Source organism: Bombyx mori, chromosome 8, assembly GCF_030269925.1.
Source record: "Bombyx mori chromosome 8, ASM3026992v2".
NCBI lineage: Eukaryota > Metazoa > Arthropoda > Insecta > Lepidoptera > Bombycidae > Bombyx > Bombyx mori.
Window position 1 is genome coordinate 1,434,837 of NC_085114.1, and position 19,565 is coordinate 1,454,401.

The 19,565-nt window shown below is 39.5% G+C and overlaps 1 protein-coding gene and 1 long non-coding RNA gene across 2 annotated transcripts in view; one reads left to right on the forward strand and one right to left on the reverse strand.

The window, feature by feature from the left end:
• Nucleotides 1-437: 437 nt before the first annotated feature.
• LOC105841517 (uncharacterized) lies at nucleotides 438-3,601 on the forward strand. The gene is made up of 4 exons (XR_001139607.2): nucleotides 438-691; nucleotides 1,220-1,412; nucleotides 1,993-2,162; nucleotides 2,577-3,601. It is a non-coding gene; the product is annotated as an uncharacterized LOC105841517 (long non-coding RNA).
• Nucleotides 473-19,565, reverse strand: part of Sert (serotonin transporter) — a 35,557-nt gene continuing 16,464 nt past the window's right edge. Inside the window, 12 exon segments of the mRNA NM_001043971.1 lie at nucleotides 473-731; nucleotides 1,214-1,397; nucleotides 1,975-2,159; nucleotides 5,141-5,265; nucleotides 5,758-5,927; nucleotides 6,471-6,649; nucleotides 7,619-7,753; nucleotides 8,162-8,300; nucleotides 9,156-9,375; nucleotides 17,271-17,405; nucleotides 18,046-18,202; nucleotides 19,307-19,444. Of these exon segments, the coding sequence (NP_001037436.1) occupies nucleotides 660-731; nucleotides 1,214-1,397; nucleotides 1,975-2,159; nucleotides 5,141-5,265; nucleotides 5,758-5,927; nucleotides 6,471-6,649; nucleotides 7,619-7,753; nucleotides 8,162-8,300; nucleotides 9,156-9,375; nucleotides 17,271-17,405; nucleotides 18,046-18,202; nucleotides 19,307-19,396 (1,791 nt within the window). The 5' untranslated portion in view covers nucleotides 19,397-19,444 and the 3' untranslated portion in view covers nucleotides 473-659.

The following is a 19,565-nucleotide window of genomic DNA, read 5'->3' on the forward strand; positions in this document are numbered from 1 at the left end:
CCAATATTGAACTGGAAGTGTCTGAAAGAAAACAGGTTTCAATGAATTTCCATATCTTTTAAGATAGATATTAAGAGCTGTCCAAATTGTATATTTTCTGAACATTACCCAAGTAAGTAAGTATGTAACATCAAGTATAAATTTGAACCTACCAAAGCTTAACTATCTCGCATCATTTAATGTGTATTTCAACACCCTGATACGAATATATTCCAAAACTTCAGAAAGCTATACATGAACATTATAAAGCTTGCGACCACTACAACAATCATGACTTAATTATTATTAAATACCTACGTAGATTACAAGCGGATAATCTAAACTGACTATTCTAATTTAATATCGATATATACATATAGATTAGGAAAAAGTATTCAGCGTAATACTTTGTGATACGGAAATAGATAATATTTATAGATAATGAGTATTCTATACTGAAAATTCAATGGTATTATAATTATTACATAATATATTTTCTACTACATTTTTTAAACAACTACGCTAAATTTAATATTGAAAATGATTTGTTGAGGATTATTATTTTACGTCAAACTACAAGACGTATTGTAAGAAGTATGTTGGTTTCGTCTCGTAGGATATCTCTGATGTTAGACCAGCCACTCGACAACAGGCTTAGTGGTCCAAGTGGTCTGGTAAGGTCACAGCGTGCAGATTGCTGGATCCGCTGGAGGTATGGATGTTTCTTGGGGACGTTTGATCGTTTTTATACGCTGAAAATTGAAAAAAAAAAACTATAAGTAAAACTCTTTTACGAACATGTGCATTTATGGAGGTAGTGAATTATTTCGGTCCTGTATTTTTTTTACCACAAACATTATTTTTGATATACCCAATAAACCCTACAGACTGATTTTGAGAACAGTCAACTTATTTTTCTAAGGAAATGCGATTGTGATTCTAAAATATCTAAATAAGTTCTCTGCTGTACAAACTATACTGATATTCTTCTTTTTCTTCAACGGTCAAATTATGATTTTGCGGGTTTGATTTTTATTACACGATGTTATTCCTTCACCGTGGAAGTCCATCGTGAACATTGTTGAGTACGTATTTCATTAGAAAAATTGGTACCCGCCTGCGGGATTCGAACACCGGCGCATCGCTAGATACGAATGCACCGGACGTCTTATCATTTAGGCCACGACGACTTCAATAAGGTTGTTAATTAAAAAGAGGAGACCCTAATTCTCACCTGCAGGCAGCTGCCGGGAGTGATTATGAACTTGTAAATGATGTAGAGCGGTATGCAAGATACAGTGGTGCCGGTCATCACCCAGCCCACCGTGATAGACCAGGGTGGGTAAGTGTACTCCCCGCCAAGCATCTCCTGGTGAGCGAGGACGGAGAACACGAAAAGAACTAGCAGGAACACGGGGCTGAGGGCAGATAACGTGAGTTGAGATCTTTCTGTGTGTTTCAACACGTTTTTATTAAATTGTCTTATATATGTTTCTATAATAGAATCTTTTAACGTAATTTCTACTTCGATCACCAGACATGTTCCACCACTTCAATCATCAGTGGAAACCTCGTCGAAAGTTTTGCATTTGGCTCAAAAAAAAAGGTACACAACCATATAGCACTGGGATATTCGCTTTTGGTAGTTTGAAGGAAGGACACCTGATATAAAAATACTGCGACAGTGTAATCAGTTTGCCTATGGGTTTCAGTGACCTTCCAATATAAGCCCATAGACATCTACAATGTAAATACTGCCACCCACCTTGAGATATGAGTTCTAAGGTCTCAGTATAGTTACAACGGCTGCCCTACCGAAACGCATTATTGCTTCACCGCAAAAATAGGCAGGGTGGTGGTAGCACCTACCCGTGCGGACTCACAAGAAGTCCTACCACCATTAAATATCAATAAATATCATCTACGCTATTAACAATCTGTTTCCCTCTACGATGTAAATGTTCAGGACTTAGTTACTGTCCAAGGCAATCTTACCTGATATAAGACCAGCAGGCTCTCCAGAACCAGCCGGGGCTGTGGCCTAGCATGCTCTTCACGTCTTCAGAGAAGCGATCCACGCCGTATACCCAGCAGACACCAGCGGCCTCCGCGAACACCACAAACAGAATAGCCAGCCCAGGACCGTACACGTTTAGAAGATCCACCAGGAATACTCCTCCCTGGTAAAACAATTTTAAAGCTAGATAAATCTATAATAAATATTGCGTTTTACTGGTGGTAGGACCTCTTGTGAGTCTGCACGGGTAAGTACCACCACCTTGCCTATTTCTGCCGTGAAGCAGTAATGCGTTTCAGTTTGAGGGGTGGGGCAGCCATTGTAACTATACTTGAGACCTTAGAACTTATATCTCAAGGTGGGTGGCGCATTTACGTCGTAGATGTCTATGGGCTCCAGTAACCACTTAATACCAGGTGGGCTGTGAGCTCGTCCACCCAACTAAGCAATAAAAAAAGCGTGTCCAGTAAACAGACGCAGCAATCGAGGTCTTTTTTGAAAATCTTGTAAACATTTCTTCCTCCTCATTCCACCAGATGGAGCCGTAATCAAACCACTTTTTAGTTTTATTTGTCCACAGTACCACTGGCAGCGGCCTGCTTAACGTAAAACCAGCTTACGATTGGCCAACAATTGATGTCAAACCTTAGTTTTCTTTTCGAAGTTCCAACGAGTCTGCAGTCTTTGATAATGATATGTCGCAGTGCTGTAGATAATCTCAAGGAAAGAGTTGCCAAAGGCTTAGAGCCGCGGAAATTGGACGTCAAAAATGATCTTTGGATACTGTTGTGAACGCTGTTTTTTATTTATTTTTATTGCTTAGATGGTTGGACGAACTCACAGCCCACCTGGTGTAAAGTGGTTACTGGAGCCCATAGACATCTTCAACGTAAATGCGCCACCCACCTTGAGATATAAGTTCTAAGGTCTCAGTATAGTTACAAGGTTGTATGAATAAATTCAGAAGACTGACACAATATGTGTGGCGTGAATGTAAAAAAGAGGAACAGCTGGTGTCTTTGTTCATTTCGGTGAAATTAATTTACGCTGTTCTATTCTGAACGCTATTTCATCTGCGGTAGATAGTGGATATTAGTAGCGTTACCTTTCACATCGATTCGACGTAGCCTGGTCAGTGTACTGGGTATTTAATCAAAGCGCCCCATCGCTTAGAGCAGTCCAGGTCATGCCGTCATGAATAATGCAGTGAATACATCACGCGTGATATCGTATTGTTTATTCAGCGAATGATAATGGTGAGATTTACCGTTTGGTCTTAAGATTCGTTTTTAAAACGTGTGGGTCATCAATGCTCACGTATGCAGCAATGTTAAGCGTATACCTAACCGTGTGCTTAGTACAATTTTTTTAACGTTCTCGATGGCGTAAAAGTTAACTCAAATTTGTATGCAGTTGGAACGGCGTCCCTAGCAGCAAACTTAAGAAAACCTTCCAACTCCATGCAAATTTGAGATAACTTTAATAATAATATACATATATTTATGTTACTTTCTTTTTCTTCTTTCTTAGAATTTATAGAAAAAAAAATTATATGAACACTTACAATAAACAGAAATAAAACGTCTCTAATTACAATAAATATAATTGTAATAGTTTTAATTTTGACCACGATCACCAAATGATCATCAGTTTAAGGAAAAGAATGCCAAATACGTCAAATTAGCGTTAAAAATCTTGAAAATGTCTTCCGACTTATAAAACGGAAGCTAGTATAAATATCCGGAGTGACATATTCCGTTTTGGTTCGGTAGCAGTAATGATAATCTGTTATCGGGACGCACGGCCCGTATCACACGGCAGTAATGTTTGCGCTGACTCCTTCCTCCGAGACTAGGGCGACCATGACCAATTAAAGAACAAAAAATTTATTTTACTTCGCTGTATTTGCAATCCAGAAACCTGAAGTTAGGACTGGTGGTAGGAGTCCTTGTGAGTCCGCATGGTTAGGTATCATCGTCCTGCCTACTTCTGCCGTGAAGCAGTAACGCGTTTGAAGGGTGGGGCAGTCGTTTTATTGTTAAAACGGAGACCTTAGAACTCTTGTCGCAAGGTGGGTGGCGGCATTAACATTGTTGATGTCCATGGGATCCCGTAATCACTAAAGGTGGACCGTGGACTCGTCCACCCATCTAAGCAATAAAAAAATAAAAGGTTGAGGCTACAGGAGCGCCGAAAACTTGAGGTCCGTGGAATGCGGCGCCAGAAACTTAGAGCTTATTTGCACTAACTTATTTGATGCGTGTTTAGGAACTTCCATAATTATTGTTCTTATTTTAGTAGTGTAGTATTGTCAATTTCTAAAACCGACTCTGGCTACTGCGGCTTGCCCGTAGGCAGGTCTGCTAATGACGTCAATAATAACTAAGGAATATTCTTACAAAATAAAACGCGTGCTCCCCCTACAGCTGTGATCGACCTCAAGTCATAAGCCTTTGCGTTATGTTCAGTTCCTGTTTTATTTTTATACAAGCCGCAATCCGCTCCATTGGATCTTAGTGGCGAGACAGCCGTCTCTGACATATTACATTCCACTACATCCTCATCGCTTGTGGTAGAACGTTTAGCCTTATGGCTGGTTATCTCGGTCCTCTGCTTGTGCCGGGAATCAGTTGTAATCGTAAGTTACATTAAAATAAGTTTTCGACCACATGCCTCAAGGTTGGTTAGTGGTGACTAACATAAAGCAAGATGTCTGTGCTCAGATTTACTTACTCATGTGTCTATGGCCTTCACTGACCATTTAACATCAGATCGCCGATTTAGTCACGTTTTTATTTATCGAAGAACAAAAGCAACATCGTGCTTCCTTCGGTTTTGTCGTAACCATAATGAATGTACTTTCACGGTAATAATATCGCATTTTTTTCCGTAATTTTTTTTCCGACGTTTCGAATCCTTTATAGCTTTTGTCATCACGGACGACTGAACTGTTACTTTCTTCGAAACTTCAAGTTCAATATTTAATAGTCAAGTTAACACAGTTTTTAGTGATATATTAAGAGATGCGATATGAAAACTGAAAAGTAGTTTTGGAAGTAATTTTCCACTTAAGGAAACTAATGATGAAAACAGAAAGTTGCAATCTGATGATCAGAAATAAATCGCGTATCTAGGAATACCTACATAAGTAGTGGTAGGCAAAGCGCAGATATAGATGAAAAGTAGCAGAACTGCGACGAACATCTCCCGGTTCCGGCCCAGCACACGCGGGTACTCGTCACACAGGGCCGTTGTGACCGCTTCAAGACCTTGGAGTAAAAGTAGAGGATGATCAACTTATAATATTGGAAGAGGAGCGAAAAACTTTGGATTTGGCCATTCGTAAAACACTGAAGTTGGCCGTTCGTAAAATCAATGGCTTTTATAAAAAATATAGACAGGGAATTTTGCGGGGGTTCGATGCTCGAGATGTTATTCAGAACATACAAATATGGAAACTCATCTTGCAAATAATATCACAACGATTCAGGTATTTGCCAAAATTTTCCTTATTAGCTACCATTACACGCGCATTAAAATGAGAAAACAAAAGGCTGTACACATTTAATGAGTAGCAACGAACATTTAGTGTAGTTCAGTAGGCCACCTGTGTAGGCAGCGGCTTGGCTCTGCCTCTGGCATTGCTGAAGTCCATGGGCGACAGTAACCACATCAGGTGGGCCGTATGCTCGTCTGCCTACAAGGGCAAAAAAAAAACCTGAAAACAAAATATTACAACAAACCTGTTGTTGGGTTCTTACCTCCAAAAGTACTGTCAAGTCCAAGGGTAATGAGCATTAGGAAGAATATAATGGCCCAGAAAACGGATCCAGTCATAGTAGCAATAGCTTCAGGGTATACAATGAATACCAGACCTGGTCCTTCGAGCCCCACTTCCTCAATGCTTTTATTCTGAACGTGTGCCATGTACCTGTCAACGAAATGAATGTTATTGTGGTGCAATAAAATTTTGTTTAACCCAGGAACTAGTTTCAAGAATAACGATAAGTTTTTTGGTTTATTTTGTTCTCCCCGACGTGAAGAATGGTCTGTGGTGGTTTGACACCGGTAATTGGATAAGGGGCATATTTTGTAGTTTGCTAAAATATACTTACTTATTAATTAATAATTACTTATTCGCATAAAGACCTCATCCATGTTTCGAAGTGTATGATCTCATTGCTTCACATTGCCTATTTCTACCGCAATGTAATCATGTGTTCCGATTTGAAGAGTTAGAGAACTGGGGTAATTGTTACTTCAACCTTAAGTAGGTGACAGTATCTATGTTATTCCATGAGCATGTTCGTTAGCATGGCTCGTTGATATAAATAAATAAATTCACCCAAACCCATAAATAAATAAACTCATATGCATCCTGAACTTCTGTTGCCGTTTATGCAAACAAAACACATGAAGCACGTACTTAGTTCACATAAAATAAACGAGTGACTTAGTTTTCACTACTACAGACCCCAAAACGGAGAAGATTACGAATCCGGCCAGGAAACTTGTGAGGCAGTTTATAGAGGAGGTGATGATGGCATCCCTATAGCAGTTGTTGTTGAACTTGTTGTAGCTTGAGAGAGCCAGGAGCGTTCCGAATCCAGGACCAAGAGAGAAGAATATCTGCGAGGCCGCGTCAATCCAGACCTGAATGAAAAACGTACGCCATCTTTGTACCTTGTTTGCCTCTTTTGTGGCTTGTTTGTTTTTACTGGTGGTAGGACCTCTTGTGAGTCCGCGCGGGTGGGTACCACCACTCTGCCTATTTCTGCCGTGAAGCAGTAATGCGTTTCGGTTTGAAGGGTGGGGTAGCCGTTGTAACTAAACTGAGATCTTACAACTTATATCTCAAGGTGGGTGGCGCATTTACGTTGTAGATGTCTATGGGCTCCAGTAACCACTTAACACCAGGTGGACTGTGAGCTAGAACACCCATCTAAGCAATAAAAAAATATGTCATCTTTGTACCTCCTTTTTGGGTCAGCGGTCGAATATCCTAAGGGATGCCCGAGCCAAAGGGATACGTGGAGCAAATCGAACTGTGCTTAGATTATGCGGTATCTTTATTTTATCCATTTCTGTTCGCTCATCATCGCCACTTATTGGTGCTTATTATTTAACATAAACACATTTATACATATTCAATTTCAAGGATACATTTTCCCCAACCATCGGCTCATATTCACATTTTATTTAAATGGCAACTACAAAAACCATAAATCTTGTAACGTATCGTACTTATGAGCATGTGGCAAAGGAATAAATACAAAACCATCTTAATTTTTGACTGGTGGTAGGACCTCTTTGAGTCCGCACGGGTAGGTACCACCACCCTGCCTGTTTCTGCCGTGAAGCAGTAATGCGTTTCGGTTTGAAGGGTGGAGCAGCCGTTGTAACTAAACTTGAGACCTTAGAACTTATATCTCAAGGTGGGTGGCGCATTTACGTTGTAGATGTCTATGGGCTCCAGTAACCACTAAACACCAGGTGGGCTGTGAACTCGTCCATCCAACTAAGCAACAAAAAAAAAAAAATTCTCTGTTTCACTTCTTTCGTATTCCATTTAACTTAATATCGTGAAGGGGTGATTTCGCTATTTTTAAACAAATTCCTTACCTTAGAATTCTGAAGCTTGTGCCATTCAGGAGTCAGATAATAACGGATGCCTTCTGTAGCACCTGGTAGAGTGACGCCTCTCGCGAGCAAAATTAAAAGAACCACATACGGAGCTAAAGCTGTGACCCAAACCACCTAAATGAAAAAAACATAGGCATTAGAAGTCCCAAAAAGTTCAAAGATTGTTATCAATAATAAAAAGTAACAAATATGCCTTAATAATCTCGGTAAAAGGATACTATCATTATTTTCACAAAATATAATAGACAAAGTATCTGTGTGCTTAGTGCGAGTTATTTTACGTTCTCGATAGCGTAAAAGTTAGCTCATATTTGTATGGGATGGGATCGTTTGCCTACGTTTGCCGCTAGGGGCGCTGTTCCAACTGCATACAAAATTGGGTTAACTTTTACGCTATCGAGAACGTTAAATAACTCGCACTAAGCACACCGAACCAAGGACAATTTTCCACTGGCATCGTTATAATTTCGCTATCTCGAAGTTTGTGTTCAGTACCAAAATTTCGTTTGAAGTAATGCATACCTTTCCAGCACTCCTCACGCCCTTCCAAAGCGAGAAATAAACTAACACGAAGACTCCAAAAACGCACAAAGCGAGTGAAGGTTTTATCGGACCCATGTAGTCCAAGCCGTTTGATCTGTGCTGTTCTAAGACGTTACGTCTGTGAAATAACATAATCTTTTATTTTTAATTTTTGCGTAAATGTATGAATCAACTCCGCTTCCAACTGGTGTTATATGGAGCTCATACATTTAACAAATTGGATGCCAATACCCACCTTTAGATATCAAGTCTAACAGCTGCTCCAGGCTTCAAATCGAAGAATTGGTTTCGCGGTAGTAACAGTAGAATAGAGGTATTACCCAGGCGGGCTTACACATACTGGTTAGCAACAATAGGCTAGTATAATAGTGAACGCTATTGTTAATTTTCCGGCTAATCACTTAGTCGCCTTTACGACACTTAGTGGTTGAGATGATATGGTGCTATTTTAGTTCAGAATTATGCAATCAATAATACAGGCCAAGAATTTTGATAAACTGGTGGTAAGACACAAAATAATCGGAAGCTCACCATCTCGCGTCTTTTAATTGTAAATTTTCGAATGAACATCAGGATTGTATCTGTACCACTGATACTGAGATTTAAAATATATGTCACATGTCTGAAATCTCATATGTCATGTCATATGACACATGTGTGTATATTTATTGCTTAGATGGGTGGACAAACTCACAGCCCACATGGTGTTAAGTGGTTGCTGGAGCCCATAGACATCCACAACGTAAATGCGCCACCAACCTTGAGATATAAGTTCTAAGGTCTCAAATATAGTTACAACGGCTGCCCCACTCTTCAAACCGAAACGCATTACTGCTTCACGGCAGAAATAGGCAGGGTGGTGGTACCCACCCGCGCGGACTCACAAGAGGTCCTACCACCAGTAAAAGCTATGTTACCCTAGCCTGTATTACCTGCTATGGCAGCTAAATAAAGTAAATAAAACTATTCATACTCAAAGAACTCCTTCGCGGGTGTAGAACTGTTAGGGTTGATCTGAGGCGCAGTGACAGGTGTGCACAGCGGGGTGTTCCACTCGTTGTTGCAGCTTGTCCAAGGGAGCACGGAGTTGATGGAAGCCAGAGACGCCACCAAGTAGTACACAGCCCAGCCGATTATTGTGTTGTAATACATGCCCATGTATATATCGATCATGCAGATTGCATAACCGACGCCTGGTAATATGTGAGAAGATGATTAGAAAACGTCAGATAGTTGGGTTTTAATGTCTTAACATTACATGTCAATGAAAGTGGGTTGGGTTAGGATTCTGTGATGTCTCGTAGGAGGTTCGGACCTCGGCCCGAAAAAAAAAAAAAAAGGATTCTGTGATGTGGGAAAGCTCTATGGCTTGCCTCAGCTTGGTTCAAATCCACGAAGTATTTGGGGTCATATGTGATACTATTGGTCCCAGCTTCTGACAGTCTACATTCAGATAGGATCGGTAGTTGATATGTCAAGCTGTTCAGGTTACCTCGCCAGAAAACAGACACTTGTTTAAATCGCGAAGGTAGGTAGTGTGTATGCAACCAGAGATGGCATCCAGGATCCCATAAAATGATGAAAATATGATAAATAGTAGGTTGTTAATAGAGTAATTCACGTTTACGTCAAAAATTCAATTCTGTCAATGTCAGTCATATTAAGATATAAAAAGGAAGTACAATTATTATCCAAGAATCATCCTATTATGCTTCTTAATTTTAGTACTCGCGTAATTGTCTAGTTTAAGGCCACGCTTATTACCGGATGCTAATAAATGTGGAGTACTCTGTCTTCAGAAAGGTCATTGTGTTTCGACAAACACTTGTGATTGTCTCTACTCTTTTGATTGTTAATCCAAATCGTGGAATAACCATAAACGCCGAATAAGTTACTGAAAAGGTCATCTATCATTGATAATATAATGTAATGGCCCGTCTGCAAACACAAATTGAGTTCAAGCTAATTTAATTACTCAAATAAACACTTCGGAACGAAGTTTAGACGTTTGTGAATTGACAATAAATCTTCGCGCGTCCAAAATGACGTTATGCCTTAATTTAACTCCGACCGCCCCGACGAACTCGGCGTCAGCACCGACGCATCCGGGAATCAAATCAGCGCCATCTGTTATTAGTTAATCAAACGATATAGAATCGAGTCAGCTAATTGGATTAATCCGCAAGCGGAGTGATCCGGGAACACGTTATTCGATTGATCTTTCCCTTTCAGATGTTTAACTTCATATTTTGTTTTGTTCAATTTGACTAATTTGGGTTGTGACAGCGCAGTGATTCCGATCTGGTGATAGATTTAGCGAACCGCTGCTCTTACTAGGTCTAGTATAAACAAAGTTTTCAGTGTGCTTAATGCGAGTTTTTTAACGTTCTCGATAGCGTAAAAGTTAGCGCATATTTGTATGGAAAGGGATCGTTTGCGTACGTATGCCGCTAAGGGCGCTGTTCTAACTGCATACAAAATTGGGTTAACTTTTACGCTATCGAGAGCATTAAAAAACTCGCACTAAGCACACAGGTTGAGACCCGTGAGTTCGCCTACACGTCCGGTGAAGCTACCAAAACCCTTCGAGGTTACTAGCAATAGGTAGGCCAAAAAGTTGTAGCGCATTAACTCGAGTCATGACCGCGACGAGGATGACACCGCGGAACATACATTGGCGCGTTGCTCTGTGTGCTTAGTGCGAGTTAGAAATTCCGAACGAACTAACTTTTACGGTATCGAGAGCGTTTAAAAACTCGCACTAAGCACACTGGTTTCGACGAGCAACGTTCTGACCTCGGAAGGGATCGGACGCCTGGGCGAAGAGTGCAGGGGAGTCGTTTAGTGGGTAGGGTCCTGAAAACATCCTTGGGCCCGCGGTTTTGCAGTCGCGGACCAGTTCCACATACACCGCGTGCCCCCAGACGCGGGGACCTCGTAGGAGGTTCGGCCTCCGGCCAGAAATTTTTTTTTAAACATAATTCGTGGTTTATTAGTTAACTAATACTATTGCTATCAGTTATTGGGAGAAATGCGACAAAAACGTGAAATATTTAACCAATATAATTGACTAAAACATATTATAAGAATGTTAATATTTCATCACATCATTACACGCTTTCCCGCTCATTGCAATGAATTTACGGGCTTCGAAATATATCGTTTCGTGAGTTGCAGCGCTCGAGAATCGGAGGAGGAGATAAGGAGATTCTGATGGCGGAAATTTCATATGTGTCTGATAAGGATGACGCATCGAGTCGACGATTTCCACCATGTCTAATGGTTTACTGTCGCATATGAATTTTCTGATGTCTGTATTTATGTGATATAGGAGGGGGTGTTGTGCGTGTTCCTCCAATTAGTTCAAATTAATTACAAGCAAGACTTTGATCTCATTACTCAAGTTTGGTGGTGGTAATTTACTTTTTTTTCTTGAACGGCAGACGTGCTCATTATCCAAATTATTATTTCGATTTGAGTATGTCTCTGATAACTAAACAACAATTATCGCAACAATTAATAACTTTTCTCAGTGTAATAAAATTTCAATGCCGCTACAACTTTGGGAACTATCCAAGTCTTAACTGCGACCCAGGGCCTGCGATTAGTCAAATCACACCTCCGGAGGTCCTAGAACCACGGCATTCATTATTGAGGCTAATACATCACGGACGGAACAAAAATTTCTGAACATTCTCTGCAAACCGATAAAATTGTACGCCGATTTTTTTATTTAGCAGTTTTGTAATTCACATTGTCGGTAATATGAAGGAGTTTACATGGCTCTTAAATGTTGAAGAACTGTACTTATCCTAATTAGTCTTGCCTTTAATTTCTTTCTATTACAGCAAACATGAAATAATTAAAAATAATTTAAGTTAATGTAATTTAAAATTATCTTGGTTAGTTTTAATACAATCCTTTAAAAGTTGTGGCCAGTTATCGTGTGGGATACGTTCTTTCTCCACGGGAAAGTCAACTACTGATAATATGGAATAGAGTATATTATATTTACATTCACTACGAGATGCGCGTTTCAGCTACTTACGTGTTACGTTTTTTAGGTTTTTTTTTATTGCTTAGATAGGTGGATGAACAGCCCACCTGGTGTTAAGTGGTTACTGGAGCCCATAGACATCTAAGACGTGAATGCGCCACCCATCTTGAGATATGAGTTCTAAGGCCTCAGTATAGTTACAACGGCTGCCCCACCCTTCAAACCGAAACGCATTACTGCTTCACGGCAGAAATAGGCAGGTAAATAGATGGTGGATAAATTTCGCTAAGACTACACTATAGAAAAAATTAATAAAGACAAATAATATTTAATCTATTATCAATTTGACAACAGACGTCTAGAACAAAAGTTTGACAATAAATAAATAGTATGATTGCGTCCAATACATGGTAGTGTGTGTAATGTTTTCTTTATTGATTTAATGTATTATTAATGAATAATTTTTAAAAAATATTGGTATCGTGCACTTCTTCTCTATATTCTCTATAAGTGTGGAAAATTTCATACTCCTCCGTCCGCGCAATTTTCGTAAAAAGGGATACAAAGTTTTTGCCTCAGGTATTAATATAATGACAATAATAAACGCGAGAATACAAGTCTAAATGTATTTTTAAATCGTCATTTTCTTCGTTTAATAGACTTCAACAGAACTAATGTTAACAAAGCTAAATCCTGTTCTAGAGGTCGTAAATTTTAATTAAAATCATCATAATAAATTAGTTTTTGGAACGAAGTTCCTTATGGGATGATGCAGAGGAGTACCTTAACCGGGAAAAAACGTCCGTAACGTAAGATTTTTATTAGTAATGCACACAGTGTACGACTTAACTTTGTAATAACGTACAAAAAATAACATATTTTTATTATATATTTTTTATAAATCATTTTGAATAAAATAAAGTTCGTTCCTATCCGGTTCCTATCCCACGACACCACACATCTTTTTTTTTCTTCGTATTTATGAATTCGAGGTCAACTTATTTCAACACTTCTAATATCTTCGAGATATTGAAAGGGTTGACCTCTTAGTGAACGGAGCCGCGTCGAGTCAGACTTTATCTGTAGACCAAATATTTGTAGTGTCCTTCATTCGGATTCGATCGATGCACTTCCACGAACTTGGTCTTCGATTTATGTAAATACTTAGATTTTAATGTATTTTTATAAATTTCCATCCAAACGGATTTGTGATGACACTTTTTTTTAAAATGCTTACCTAGGTGGACGAGCTCACAGCCCACCTGGTGTTTAGTGGTTACCGGAGCCCATAGACATCTATAACGTCACCCACCTTGAGATATAAGTTCTAAGATCTCAGTATAGTTACAACGGCTGCCCCACCCTTCAAACCGAAACGCATTACTGCTTCACGCCAGAAATAGGTGGGGTGGTGGTACCTACCCGCGCGGACTCACAAGAGGTCCTAATACCAAATTTAAAAAGCTTAAAATCTATACTTTTATCTGATCGCAAGTAGTCGTGGCTTCCTCGCTCGGTTACGCTGGCGTAGCTTTCTAAAGCTGCAGCTTAGGTAAGAATAAAAAAGTGTTTTAAAGGAAAATACGTCTCTAGTTTCAAGATGGGTTGTGCCATTCACGCTGTGATGTCTATGGGATCACTATGTTACACCAAGTAGGTCGTATACCCAATCATTCGGCTAAGCAATAAATACGGATACTATAAAAAAGTTGTTACTTCTATACCTAATGTCCACCGTTAAAGACGTCTTGTTTCGTCGTGGCCTAAAGGATAAGACGTCCGGTGCATTCATATCTAGCGATGCACCGGTGTTCGAATCCCACAGGCGGGCACCAAATTTTCTAATGAAATACGTACTTAACAAATGTTCCCGATTGACTTCCACGGTTAAGGAATAACATCGTGTAATAAAAATCAAACCCGCAAAATTATAATTTGCGTAATAACTGGTGGTAGGACCTCTTGAGTCCGCACGGGTAGATATCACCGCCCTGTCTATTTCTGCCGTGAAGCAGTAATGCGTTTCGGTTCGAAGGGTGGGGCAGCTGTTTTAACTATACTGAGACCTTAGAACTTATATCTCAAGGTGGGTGGCGCATTTACGTTGTAGATGTCTATGGGCTCCAGTAATCACTTAATACCAGGTGGGCTGTGAGCTCGTCCACCGATCTAAGCAATAAAAAAAAAAAGAAAAACTTCAAACCGCTGATTTTCTAAGCGCTACGACTATAACGCCGGCTCTTTTAAATTTCGGACCATAGACATCTCAACACGAATATCGCTTCTCAAATATAAAGTCAGATAATTCTTAGAGCTATCCGAAGTTTTCACGCGCACACACAGCACTTACTTGTCATTCAATGTTATCAAGCACAATTTATACGGAGCTCGAGAGCAACTGACCATTTCATACATTTTAACAAGGCCCTCCCTCCGAGTGGCTTCTCCATTTGTCTTCCAAGTAAAAGCATTGCCTGCTGTATATTTATAAGGCGATTCATTTTGACCCACTGCGTGTGAATGTGGAGTGTTTAAGTAGTGCTTAGCGATTGCTTCGGTCCTTGGTCCGTCAATAAACGATCGTGTATACCTACTTTATATTAAAAACACGCATCATCTTCATCTTGTATAATTTGTTAATGACCATTACGTTACATTATTTATCCTCTCTTCTAAGCAATAGTTATCTTTTATTATTTAACTAGCTGACCCAGCAGACTTCTTAGTGCCTCAGTCGATAAATAAGACTTAAACTTTTGTTTAAAATAAACTTAAAACATACAAAAGGAATCCGTCCGACGGGAGATACTTTAAAGGAAAAACAAAATTGTTATTTTTATTTAATTCCGAGCGTTTTCATATTTATCTTCGTTTTAAACCTTCTCTGGACTTCCACAAATAATTCAAAACCAGCCGTTCTCGAGTTTTAGCGAGACTAACGAACAGCAGTTCATTTATATATATATTGATTGATGACAAATAAAATAATAATCTACTATATCTTTGTAGTTTCTTTATTGTCCAAAGAACAAGCAAGCTCACGGTCCATCTGGTGTTAAGTGCTAATCACCGTTCTTGGTTCTTGGAGATTGGCGTAGTTAGGGACGCATCCAAAATGCTATCTAACGTAAGGACCATTATTAAGCCCCGCTTGCTGAAGGAACAACAAAACGGTAGTGCATTCCAGAAACGGAAGGTAAGTGGCTAAAGTTACAAATGGAAACGTTACCTATTCTCATGTGTTTTTTTTTTTTTTTTGCTTAGATGGGTGGACGAGCTCACAGCCCACCTGGTGTTAAGTGGTTACTGGAGCCCATAGACATCTACAATGTAAATGCGCCACCCACCTTGAGATATAAGTTCTAAGGTCTCAGTATAGTTACAACGGCTACCCCACCCTTCAAACCGAAACGCATTACTGCTTCACGGCCGAAATAGGCGGGGTGGGTGGTGGTACCTACCCGTGCGGATTCACAAGAGATCCTACCACCAGAATCCCATAGTCTCCCTTTTTGATACCCACAGAAATATATTTTGGTATTCTAAGCCCGTAAATAATTATTTATCATAAATTATATTACTTGTATCTTTATAATCAGATACAATACCGGATTCAAGCTGCAATCAAGTTTTTAAGAGATATTTCCCAGTAGTAAAAGACAGGCACGATTTCTTCAATACAAAAGAAGGACCCCCGCGGGGCACTGAGCATTGTTACGTACACTCTCGATTTTGCTGTGATTTTCTAGATTGATTTGTGTATTGGGATTTTGAATTACGAATGACAAGAGATAATTATTTAAGGTTCGCTCACTGAGTAATTGATAGGCCGGGGAAGCTTACTGTATAATCTTGGTTAGTGCTCTAAGGGGAAACTGTTTCTTCTATTTGTAGTTTTTTTATATTGAATGATTTAAAATGAGCTATGTATTTTTGACTAGCTTTTGCCCGTGACTTCGACGCGTGGAATAGTTCACAAATAAGGCTTTATTTTAGAACAAATTTGGTTAGCATAAAAACGTTATAGTGAGCCTGCCTTAACAAATAGACATATGGTGTCGCGGCCTTTATTTAGATCTTTTAAAAGGGAACAATTCTGTTATACATTATTTTAGCGAAACTTTAACCGTTTCTGCAGCGCATGCAGCGGAAGCTCTCAAAAGGTAAAAATAACCCCGATTTTGAAACATTCTTTATTGGTGCTCCGCTTGTATTGCTCTTAGCGTGATGTTATATATATAGCCTAGTTGTAGCTATATATGTAGCCTAGCTATATATATTTATAGCCTATAGCCTTCCTCGATAAATTGGCTATCTAACACAGAAATAATTTTTCAAATCGGACCACTAGTTCCTGATATTAGCGCGTTCAAACAAACAAACTCTTTAGCTTTAGAATATTAGTATAGATTACTTGTTTCAATTTATAGTATATTCGGCTTTTAATCAAACGATGTGGAACGGAAGGATGAAGGGAATGGAAGATAGAGATACGGAACTCTGACTTGTCCAAGACATTATTAAACTAAACTGAAATTTATTATTCTTTGTATCGGATTCTATATATCTCTATCATATATCCCCAGTAATATATTTACCTACTTAATAACCCTAATTATTAAAGTCTGGAGAATTCGTAGTGCGTGTTGTTGAGCCCACTGATCAATATTCAATATGAAACGTTTTAATGAGAAGTTATTTTATCAAAAAAAAGATGTGTGGTGTCGTGGGACACCGGATAGGAACGAAGTCAATATTAATTTTAAGTTCTATTCGAAATATAAAGAAAATAAAACTGGAGGTTTCGCAACAACCCACAGTCATTCGGTAACGTGCGTACTTATTGTGGTACACTTCATTCATGGTTGTTTGCATAAGAGTTAGTGTATTGCGCAAACGAACGCTCTGAGATCGTGGTCAATGAATGATAAAAAAATATGTTCTTTTTTGTACGTTATTACAATGTTAAGTCGTACACTGTATGCATTACTAATAAAATTCTTACGTTACGGACGTTTTTTCTCGGTTAGGGTACCCCTCCGCATCGTTCCATAAGGAACTTCGATCCAAAAACACAAGTTTTTGCTTTACCTTTCAAAGCCGGACAGATTCTCTTCCAAAGGGTGAGGCAGCCGCAACGATGATACTGCCCCAAAGCCAGCTCCATGAAGAACAACGGAAGACCTCCGAACAGCAGCATCACGCAGTAAGGTATCAGGAATGCGCCTGAACAAAAACTTAAGGTCGTCACAAAATAATTGGTATTCATAGGTAGCAGATCGTTGGGGTTAAATTCTCAATTCTTTGGTTGATATGCACAACCATCTTGCTTAATTTGCTTCGAAGTGTTATTCCGTATCAATTGAAAGAGTCTTCTGTTTGATATTTCACTCTGGAGTTTATCGTTTCTGGCTATCATTAAAGACCGATTGACCCAAACAAACACATTAAGGTCTTCGGAAAAACTCATGTAGGACTTAAGCTCATCTTTCATAAATCTATTTCTTTAAAATATCGTATAAGTATATTTTTTATGTGATAACACATAAAAAATTATTGGAAACTAGCTGTACCCGTCCGCTTCGTTGGGCATTTAAAATTAACATTATTACCTATTATTTCTTATTCTATTATTTCTTAACCCACCCCACCCCCTTCTTCTCCCACAAAGATTCTCATCATTAACGCCCCCGCAACTGGTGTAGGGAGTCCAACACTCATATAAATATTAGCCTATCCATTAAGTACATGGATACCAAGTTTCAAGTCAATCGGATGCATGGTTCAGTAGTTATAACGGAACATCCGTAAAAACCACTGTAGATTTATATATTAGTATAGATATAACAAGCCGCCTTAAACTCACCTCCTCCATTCTGGTAGCAAATATAAGGAAACCGCCACACATTCCCCAAGTCAACTGCAAAACCGACGACCGCCAGTAGGAACTCCGCCTTCTTCGCCCAGGTTTCCCGCTGCCTTGCCGGTGTGAGCGACACCACTACCGAGCGTTGTTTTTGGGTCTGTTGAGAATTATGTATTTCGTTCTTCATCAACGCTTGAAAAGATAACTTTATGGAAGGTAGCGACGTAACGATAGCCCTGATAGTTCCGGAAGCTAGGAGCGATTTTTTTTTCCTACTTAAGCTGAGAGCCTTGAGAGGCTATTTCAGCGTAACCTTAACTAGTAGGTGAGCTCGCGGGGCTCAAACCTGACGACGTTGCTAACACGAACCCTAGCAAGAGCCGTGCTTCGCAGAATCTACCACAGAATCGGAAACGCGACCCACTAAGAAGATCCGGCTAGAAACTCAGCGGGCTGTGTCTGAGGGTTAATTTACTCGTCGAGCCCTTCGTCGCAAGCAAGGGGTTGGACGAGAACGATGACTGGAGTATGAGTGACGGTAATCACTTTAAAATTGAAGGCCAAATACCATAAAAGCATTTTTTTCTTTGTTTGACGGTGGTTGTTTTTGGATTTTCAATCCAATTCCAGCCTTAATTATTTGACTCTCCCCATCACGCCAGACATCCTCCTACTCAAATTGGCGGATAGCTAATTTTTAAATCTCTTCAGCAGTACGACATTTTTGTAAAAACATACATGCATACTTAAATTTTGACCCTGTTTGTCTTTGTATATATATATATATATGTATTTCTTCTTTGCGTGTGTTTGTCACTGAACTCCTCTTAAACGGCTGGACCGATTTGAATGATTTTTTTCATATGCGTTTGGGTGGTGCCCTGAAGGGTTAGATTCACAAATCGGCCCGACAGATGGCGCTGCAGTCGATATCAAGGTTAATTTATCTTTCCTAGTAATAATTTATAAGGCAAAAAAACGTTTGCCGGGTCAGCTAGTTAATTACAAAACTGTAGAAGTAAATTAGTCTATTAAAAAACAAAACATTGCGTTGTTAATTAGCCTACAAATTGTTGGTATCAAAATATAGTATGATGGACTCAGCAAATTATATCCGCTAGTGGTGGCACTTTCATTGCATTATTCGTTGAACCATAAAGATGATGCGGTGTGGTGAGGCGTGATGTATCTAGAAATACCGCTCCTACTTCATGGCCACGACCTGTTCAGAGTGCGATGAAAAAGGGAGAGTTATTTGAACCTCAGTAAGGTTGTTGGCTGGTGGGTCTGGTGGCGTTGCAGAAGGGGCAGGGGGCACAGTAGGAGCAGACGCCGCGTCCGATGCCGGCATCTCGGCTGAGTCGCATTCGCCGTGGCGCCGGGTCCCTGGGCTCTCCCCCTGTTTAAAAACAATCACCTTTTATATCAACATTGAAAATTATTTATAGTATTTTCTACTCTATTCTTTTTGTCTTAAATATCAAGAAATGCGACTATGTTTATTGAATGATGGAAAATGT